The 10,056-nt window shown below is 34.4% G+C and overlaps 1 protein-coding gene across 1 annotated transcript; it reads right to left on the reverse strand.

Moving 5' to 3' along the window:
• Positions 1 to 1,317: 1,317 nt before the first annotated feature.
• Positions 1,318 to 6,732, reverse strand: LOC115710221 (protein ENHANCER OF LHP1 1). The gene is made up of 12 exons (XM_030638567.2): positions 6,190 to 6,732; positions 4,699 to 5,807; positions 4,397 to 4,573; positions 4,130 to 4,243; positions 3,779 to 3,883; positions 3,147 to 3,281; positions 3,007 to 3,062; positions 2,813 to 2,915; positions 2,621 to 2,737; positions 2,276 to 2,402; positions 2,054 to 2,184; positions 1,318 to 1,935 (listed from the first exon to the last, which is right to left on the reverse strand). Exons 1-12 carry the CDS (start codon positions 6,467 to 6,469, stop codon positions 1,453 to 1,455), a joined length of 2,937 nt encoding a protein of 978 aa, XP_030494427.2. The 5' UTR covers positions 6,470 to 6,732; the 3' UTR covers positions 1,318 to 1,452.
• Between the last annotated feature and the right edge of the window lie 3,324 nt (positions 6,733 to 10,056).

Here is a 10,056-nt window from a genome sequence, read left to right on the forward strand (position 1 = left end):
TATAAATCAATGACTAAAAAAAGGATGTATAGTATACGAACAAAATACAAGAGTCACTACCATAGATTTATTCTATAATATTAACTGTTACTATACATCTTTCACATAATTGATAATGGTTACAACTCAATGCCATATTTTATAATTTTGTACTTATTTGGTACAAAGAATTAGCAAAATTATAAAATATTAAATATTGAATAGGCTAACCTTTCGAACTGCTGCTGAATCCATGGGCAGGCAAGAGACAACCTAGAGAACTGAAACATCTTAACAGCCAGAGGAAAATAAAGCAAAAGCGACTCCCGTAGTAGCGGCGAGCAAAATGGGAGCAGCCTAAACCGCGAAAATAGAGTTATGGAAGAGCAATACAAGCACGCACCGCGTAAAAAACTGTTTAGTTCATTAATTAGTTAATAAAGAGAGTTGCTACCAACTATTTTACACAAGGAATTAAGTGTTACAAAATGAACTACTTAAGAAATTTCGCTGCTATTTTTTTTTTTTTTTTTTTTTTTTGAGAATTTAGTGAACTTATTTATGAGATTTCATAAGACTATCTCAAATGGGATATAAATTTTGTGTTAAATTTAGCTTAAAAAATGAATTAATGTTATATTTAGTCTAAATTTTACAATCATGTTCTTATACATAAGGGTAAAATAAACCTTATTTTAATAAGACACTGTAAAAAAATCAACAAAATTATTAAATTTTTATTTAAAAAATATAAAAATTATATTAAAAATATAAATAAAAACACATAAATTTATTAATTACTTAGGAAGTGGCAAGTGTATAAATAAAAAAGTAATATTTATTGTGGTGTAAAATTTAATTCATGGTAACGTTATATTATTTTGTGTTAAATTTATTAAACTACATTATACACTATTATTAAAGTTTAATTTTATAATCATGGATTAAAAATACATATATATAAAATTTATGGCACATGCTCTAATAAATAAATTAAGCAATCATTGAAAGTTTTGAGTGGTAATAAAGAGTGTTAGATAAGATTTAAAAGTTCGTAGATTCATTCAATAGTTGATTTGATAGCAATCAAATTTTCTAATTATTACCTCTATATCATTTTCACCTTTTATCTTTTATCTTAGAATCATTTGAAAGTGGATCCATCAAGTTATTACTTAGTTTACAATTTTGATACGATTGATTACACCAAATATAAACTTTAGTTAGCAAGATTGATTAGCCCTTATTTTGCTCTCAATTCAATTCTACCAACCATGATTTTTATAATTGTGAGAAAAAAAAATTGGATGGGAACCAACCCCACATTGAGCGAATGCCTAAGAAGAAAGAAACTTTGGTGTTTTCCTCACTAGTCAATCAATACCTAATTACAAGAGTAACTCGTCAATAGTTTCTAATACATTAATGACATTTCAAAATGACATGATCTTTACAATCATTAAATTAGAAAAGTTACTTAACAGAAGACTTAAAGAATGGATTGGATGGACGATTTGATTGTACTTGATCTACTTCAGGAGCCTTCTTCTCTTGAATGTTTATTGATTTTGCAAAAGGGTTAAATGGACGTGTAGGCTGTACTTGTTCCAATTCCCCAACCTTTTTCAATTCTCCTGTACTATTATTAATAGGATTTCCTTTTGCCGCAGTTTTCACCTCTTCTATTTTCTTTCCCTTTCCAGTATCATCCAACTTTACAGCTTGGTTTGCTTCTGGTTTCCCCTCTTCAGCTCTGGATCCTTGTAATTTTGCTTTCTTTGTGAATAGTGGAGCTGATAATTTTGGGGGTGATAACAGACAATCAGATTCCAGAGGGTTACTTCTTTCAGAAGAAAATGAAGTCTTTGAAAATGCAACGTCTTTGGCGGACACACGGCGAGTTGAGCTAGGGAATATGTTATGCATGGTCCCTTTACTTTCATTAATCAACCTCTCCTGTTACAACAATGCAACGAGGAATCATAAGAAAAAGAGATAACAACAATGTAGACTTTTCAATCTAGTTTGTTCTGCTTCTACCATTAATGGCCCTCATTTGAAGTCAGCTACTAACCTCCAATATGCTGTTGAACCGTTCAGCCAGATTTGGTAGCTTCAAAACAGTAACCAGCTTAATTGCACCCCTCACCGACTTCTCAAGCAACAAAAGCTTAACAAGTTCAGTAGCCCGCTCAAGCTTATCACCTGTAATAATAATCATAAGAAAACAAATGCAACTAATCAGATGTCTATTCTGGTACAGGATCTAACTTTACACACAGGAAAAGAGGCTGACCATTGCAGCAGGAGGCGATGAGCCTCAAAATGCATTTATCTTGAGCTGCTTCTACATTAAAAGCTTCATCATCAAGTAATGCGGTGTCCAAACCAGATGTAGACAAGTCTTCTATTTGCTTTTGAATCTGTAATTTAAATATATGAAGCAAATAACGTCAGTAAGAACATCTTATTAGCTTCCAAAGCAAGTGTAAAGTAAAGTAACAATTATCCAGACTAGAAAACAGGCAGTTCTTTCCTCAATCAGTAATGAAACTCAACAACCCTTACGCACAAAGCCAATAGTTCATTATATAGCAGTAAAAAAGAAATATAATACGAGATCTGGGGTTGGGACTAAAACCTGAAAGAGATGCATGCTATTCAAAATAAACTCATTTTCAAGGGCTTCTGCTCCCAGATCAGATGATGCAAGAGGCAATGAAAGATTCAGTAGGGTGAGCACTGGTTTAGGCATAACCTGAAAAAGGAGCAAAATTATGACTGCTAAAATCTTGAAGGAAAACAAAAGCAAAAAGGTTAATATTATCCTTACCTGTGGAAATAGTTCGGGACTCTTGGAAGCTATACAGAATAGTTTGCTTGCATTCAACCCAACCACCCAATAGTTTTCATCAGACTTCTTTTCTTTACTAGCACTGCATCATACATATTAATCATTACAAACTTCTGAAAGGAATCATTCCAATTATTTTAATAAGAATAAAAGTTCATTACATAATAACGAACCTGAAGAGTGGCAACCAACTGCCTCCAAATTGGCTTGAGAAAACTCTTAGCACACCCTAGAAATTTCAGATATCTCAGTTCCAAATTGCTAGGCGAAATTACAAGAACTAAAATTATGTCAGCCAGAAGCATTACAATACCTTTGAGTCATAGGAGCTCAACTGCCCTTCATCACTAAACCCAAACCATGCTAGATGCGAACCAGGAGTTAGTGGTAAGTGCCCTTTAAGTGGCTGAGTCCCTTTAGATATGTTAAATACTTTAAACTCAAGCACCTGCAGGAATAAGAGTAATAAAGTTAAATTTCAAATAGCATAAAGTAAAACATAAACATGGAGAGGCATGCTTGTTAGGCAACAAAGTACACTGACTTTTCTCTATTGGCTGAGGGTGGATGAGTTGTTTAGTGAAACAGTGGGTAGTTAAAGGATTTGTTTTGAGTTAGTTGACTGAGTAAATATATCCCAGCAACTACTCTCATAAGGGCATCAAATTATTATGTGTATTGTGAGAAAACACTCTTGTGGAGACACCAAGATATCTCAAAAAGATTGGAAGGTTTGTGTGTTGACATTCCAGATTGAATTCTTTCTAGAATGTATCAATAATGTCAAGTCAAATTGTGCCTCGTGCTAGGGGCTCACAGTAACAGCTTATAAAGTACCCTTTAATAGGTTGACCGTTCCAGCCAATATGATGTTCAATATGTCTTACACTAGAGCTTATAAATGAACTATTTTCAAGTACTACTTATTAATAGTTCAAAAAAGACCTGCTCATTTGTAGGTAGACACTCAGCAGCATGAGTAACAACTGCAATTTCATCCTCAAAGCCTGATGCAGTGACAACAGGTCCATCTAGGCACAGGATATGCTTCTGCAAAAAAATCCCCATTACGATTTACATGATAAACAAAACTTAAATAGAAATATAAAAAAATTCACATGTTCTGCAGGTCTCTCTCTGCCTACGAAAAAATAAAAAAGACTAGGGATACCTTCAAACCACCCTCTGTCTCTCAAGTAAATAATAGTCATGTCAAATCAGCAAACATATATATAATATATATATTAGCAAGTCAGCAATAACACATGTTAGAGAAGAAAGACTGTATGAAGAAACCTGCAAACCACCCTCTGTGAAGATGCGAAGAAAATTCAGACTTGTAACTGCAGCTACCCATGATGAACCGAGAGCCACAACCTTCACTTCTTCCCCTTCCAAACGCATAGACCACTGAGGATACATTATTAGCAAAAGTCAGAATATAAGGGTTCCACATTCATCATACACAGAAAAATTGCACAAGTATGCAGTGATTTTACATTCATGTCTCATTTTTTATTTTAGTGACAAGAAAAACATGAATAAACAGGCAACTGCTCTAACCTCACTGTTATTCGCCCAGCTGCTAAATGGGCGATACATTAGAGTACTCATGTTTTTCTCACCCTTGCAAGGATTTGCAAACACGCTTCCCTTCTCATTTAATGAAGCCATTGTAAAACCAAAATGATCATTCATCGAGGGAACCCGTGGACCTCTGCTAGTATCATGGAAATCTATCTGCATTAAAGATACTTTACATCAATAGTAGTGACATAGAGACCATTATACACTTACAAAATCCAGAATTATAATGTTCTACATAGATCTGCAAATTGTTTCAGAAGGTTATAAATGTATATTACCTCTATATGGGAGTATCCATCATGTTCCATTGTTGTTATACTTCCTAGCATGTTGTAACACAAAAATCGCCTTTTTCCAGGCTGCATAGGAGTAGAACCTGGCTGAAAGGCCTCCTGCATTTTGAACCTAGAAGATATTACTTTGCTTTTAAGTCCCTCGTTTGCATCTTCTTTGCTAGCTTTATGCATATGGTGTGTTTTTTTATGAGATTTAACTTTCAGAGGCAAACTCAACTCCTCAAAGCCATCCTCCTCTAGATCATTCTCAAATGTAGACTGCTTCCTTAGTCTTTTCCTGCTAGTGGGCTCAGATTCACCAAGGCAATCTTCACCAAGATCACTTAGACTACCCGAGGCACTAGGCTCTTGATCCTCTTCCTCAAAGAAAAGAAGCCCATTACTATTCTTCAAATGTAAATTCGGAATATCTTCAGTGGGAGATTTCATAGATGACGGAACAACAGATTCCCACACACCATACTTTCCCATAACATCAATAACAACCAGTGCATTGCCCGTTGGCTTCCAAGCCAAACAACAAATTCTCTCTTCAAATTTCTGCCTATCAATATCCTGCTTTTTATCAACATCCCAAATCAGAACCTGCTTATCTAAACCAGCAGTAGCCATGTATTTACCATTTGGTGACCAAGCCAAGAAGCAAATAGGTTGTGTATGATCGCCTCTTAGACAAAATAGCTTCTCAGCTGTGTCTCTATCATACAGTACCACATCATTTCTCAACCCTGGAACAGCTAATGTTTCCCCATCAGGACTCCAGCCAATTACATTCATTACAGAAGGGTCTAGACCAATATCAGGAGCAATGCCTTTAAGAGTGTGAATGGTACTTCCAGACTGAAGTTCCCAGTATATGAGGGTGCCAGTAGAGTCAATAGAAGCTAAGTATTCGCTATTGGGGTCAAAACCTATGCCAGTTATAGGTCCTTTATGCCCTTTAAGAACTCTAGCAATAGAACCATCTACTGTGTTGATAAGCTTAATTCCTTCGTCATCACCAGCAGCAGCCAACATGGTTCCTGATTTATTAAATGCCAGAACCCTTATTGGCAGGGTGAATCGGGTTATGTTAGTCTCAAACTCCCCACCTGTTCATGATCAAATTTGAAAAAATGACTAAAAATTTTAAGTAAAATATAAATAACAGTAGCTCAACCATAGTCTAATCAGAAGAGTCAGAGACTCAGAACGCGCGATAGTAAAGAGGGTAATATCAAACAACAATCCGATACAACAACAGCAACATACATTATATATACATATATATATATTTGGCAAGACCTTTTTTCTTTGTCTTTTTCTTTTTTGTAATTTTTATGTGTAAGTAGCTAATTCTAAAAATATAATTGGAAGAGTACGAAGCCACAAATCGAACAAAGTAACTTCAACAATCCGGACTCAAAACTCCATTATTATCAAAAAAAAAAAAAAAAAAAACATTAAAGATTATATCAGAGGAAAAGTAATAACCAGGAAACTTGTAGAGCTTGACGGAATGATCCACCGAGCCGGAAGCGAGGCAGGTGGAGTTGGGGCTAAGAGCGAGGGCAGTAACTCCGTCGCGGTGGTGGCGGAGGAGCTTGGGAGCGGCCGAAGGAAGAAGGGGGTCGTGGATGGAGATGGTTGGGTCGGAAGAAGAAGCGGTGACCAGGTGGTTGGCTTGCTGGTCCCACAGCACCGAGCAAAACGAAGGGCGTCCATTGCTGGGAGCTTTGTGAGCTTCTCTCAGCTTCATGGAACGGACTTTCATGATCGTGAGTTGAAAGTCTCACAAGTGTGGTTGTGTAGAGTGGTCGATCTAAGAGACTGGGAGAGGTTTTAGTTTACTTTGTGTTTGTTGCTACTTGCTAGAAAGAAATGGGGATTTTGTTTATTAGGTTTTGGCGGAAATTGGCGGGAATGTTGGTTTTGGATTTGGCGGGTGAATATGTTTTGGGGGTCATAAAATTTGAAGGTTAATCTAATTAAGTTCTAAAAGATACATGTGCAATCCGTAATTTGAAAGGAAAATGTGATAAATGAATATGTTGTATGTTCTCTTAATATACCACTCCTTTTAAAATTTACACTCTATACTTCTATGATCTTTTAATTCAAAAATACTTCTAACATTTCAAACAAAATTTTTCTCACCCCAGATAACAAATTGTATATATAAGGAGATTGAGCTTAAAAAACAAAAAATGGAGCTCTCTAGAATATGCAAGAGATTGGCATGTGTTCCTCCCCCGGTACCCTAAATGGGTTTTTGGTCCATTCTCAATCGTTGAGTGGTGGTTTCCGATTGCTCCTTTTTCCCCTTCCAAGTAATCATTCCATTACAGAGCACATTAATTGTGCATTTAATGCATCTAGCCTTCTTAACCCCCAAAGTCTACGCGTCTTTGTTGGGTTTTATGCCCTAAATAAAACTCATTTCAATATAATCAGATTTACTTATTAATATAGATCAGAATTAACATTTAATGTTGCATGGTTCACATGATTTATTTCATGATTATATGTACATAATGTATAAATTCATCTGAAACCCTTTTCACATACTTGATCCTGTTTATTGTGCTGTCAACACATTGGAAAGTAAACATGACTATGTGAATAAAGTTTCCTAGATTTATCAGACATAGGGTTTTACTGATATGATAATCTACAACAGAGTTTACTTGCATTTGGAGAAGTGCTATGTTCTTTCCAGAGCATTGGTTAAAGTAAAGCTCAGGTTGGATGCATGGAGTATGCATCGGAAGGGACCGATATTGAACTTTGACTTAGATTTATTAAACTTACCGTAATATCTATTCAAGTCAATATCGCCTAGTTGATCCTAAATCAAATGATCTTAATCCTGATATGATTAGGCTCAATCTCGAGAGGCTATTCGTGTTCTTTGATTTGTTAGTTAAGCCTACCTTTTGGTCAGGGTGTGTTGGGTTTTATGCCCTAAATAAAACTCTTTACAATCTGATTAGTTATCAATATAAGAAATTTGAAGTGATTGATGTTTGCATGAATTTTACATGCTAATGGTTTAATATGTTTAATACGTTTATTACATTCATACACATAAAATCAGTTAAATCCAGATCATAAGTTTATTCACAATTACAGTATCGTCAACACAGTGGAATGTGATTGTGATCATATGAATCAAAAGTTTTGGTCCCTGTTTCATCAGTGTTATTGGATTTACACTAATGTGATAATCAGCGATGATGTATACTTACACTTGGAGTAAGTGTTACGTTCTTTCCAGGACATTAGTAAAGTATACTAGTTTCGAATGTATGGAGTATACATTGGACTGGACCGATATTGCAACTAAGTTAAGATATTACAAACTTACCGTTATACATATCTTTCCAAGTCAATATCAGTAGTTGATCTTAAGATTAAAAGAATCTAAATCCTGATATGCTTGGGCTCAACTCAGGAGTGCTATTCATGTTCTTTGATTTATTAGTTAAGCCTACTTTTGGGTCAGGGTGATACGTATATTTTGGGAACATGATAGTATGATTGAGTGGCAGTGCTGAACATAAATATGGAATCTATAGATTCTACTGGTGTATAGAAGTTAAGTGATGATTCCCTTCGAGCTTAGCAAATAGAAGTAAATGGATGAGCTCTTGTTTAACTGACTAATTATTAGATCACTAAACACCATTTACAGGTAGCTAAGTGTTTTAAGGGGCAAAATACATTGAGGGGTGAGAACGGTAAAGAAATCCCATCTCGATGTAAATCATCTATATAGAGGATCTTTAAATCACAATAAGATTATAACAATGGTTAAATGAGATAGTATATTGGTATCGTGAAACATACAATATGCTCTATATAAGTCTGAGAGTGCAATTCTAAGTTCTAAGAGTAGATTCAACGAAGAATTAATAAGTAGGAATTTACTTGGTAAATTTGGTTCACTTATTGGAAGCTCAGCATATAGATCCATGGTCCCCATTCTAGTTGAGAACATTCTGCTTGTAAGACTCATTAATTGATTCGTGATTGGTCAATTATAATTCTAAAGTTAGACTGTGTCTAATTTTATGAATTTTCACTATTCAGGGGTGGAATTGTAAGGAAAAGAGTTTTCTAGGTTTATTTATTTATTAATGGATTTTATATGTCTAATTAATAATTAAATCAAATGACAATATTATTTAATAATCTATTTTAGTTATTAAATAATTAGTTTTGGCATTTAAAAGGTTAGAATTGGAAAATTGGCGTTTTTGAGAAAATAGAGATAAAATTTGATAAAATTGCAAAATTAAGTGAGGCCCAATAACACCATATGGCCGGCCACTTAATTAGATTTTTCAAATTAATATTTTCATTATTTTAATGCCAAATAAATCCTAACCTAAACCTAGTAGTTGTCTATAAATAGAAAGTGATGGATCAGTCAAAACACAAGTTTTCAACAAGCCTTTCTGACAGAAATTTCTCTCTTCAGAAAACTGAGCCTTCCTCACTCTCTATCTTGGCCGAAATACCTCTCTCTCTTTTCCCTTCATCTTTTTCGTGACACTAGTGAAAGAGTAAGTGCCCACACACAGCAAGCAGTAACTCAATCATAGATTGGAAGACTGTGTGAAGGATCAAAGCTTGAAGAAGAAGGACATTCGGGCTCAGATCTTGATTATACTCTGCTACAGAAAGGAATCAAGGGTTAGAGATCTGAGTGGAAGGAGACATTTATTCCGCTGCATCAATGTAAGGTTTTCTTAACTTTATATGTGTTTATTTTATCGTTTTAGAAAGTTCATATTTAGGATGTTTAAACAACATACTTGTGAGTAGATCTAAGATCCTGGTAAAATAATTCCCAACAACTGGCCTCAGAGCCATGGTAATTGATTTACTTACATGTAATTTGGACTTTAAAACGATTGTTTGTATGTTCTTTGGATGGTATCATGTTGTATTGAGTGTTATTTGATGATTGATTGATGTTTGTGAAATTTTCGTGAGAAATAATTGTGATTTCGTTTCTGGAATTATTTTTATTGGATAGTATGGAAAAAATTAAGCAAGTTAGCCTTTTACAGAACTTAATTTGGATTTTTTTTATGATTTTTTGAAGATTTGACAAAATCGGGGTTGTGCTGATATTTTCCTGCGATCGCAGAACTGTCCGTACAGTTTCGAATTTTTTCTTTTTTCTTCGATTTTTCATACTTTTCATGGAATTAACTTCCGATTTTTTGTATGGTTTTGTATATATACTATTACTATTCCTAATTCAATTCTAATTATCATTTTGAATTAATTTAATATTTTTTAATTTTAATTCAAGATATTAGTGTAATTTGAATTCGAATAGAATTAGTA

The sequence above is a fragment of the Cannabis sativa genome, chromosome 3, assembly GCF_029168945.1.
Source record: "Cannabis sativa cultivar Pink pepper isolate KNU-18-1 chromosome 3, ASM2916894v1, whole genome shotgun sequence".
In the NCBI taxonomy this organism is placed as follows: domain Eukaryota; kingdom Viridiplantae; phylum Streptophyta; class Magnoliopsida; order Rosales; family Cannabaceae; genus Cannabis; species Cannabis sativa.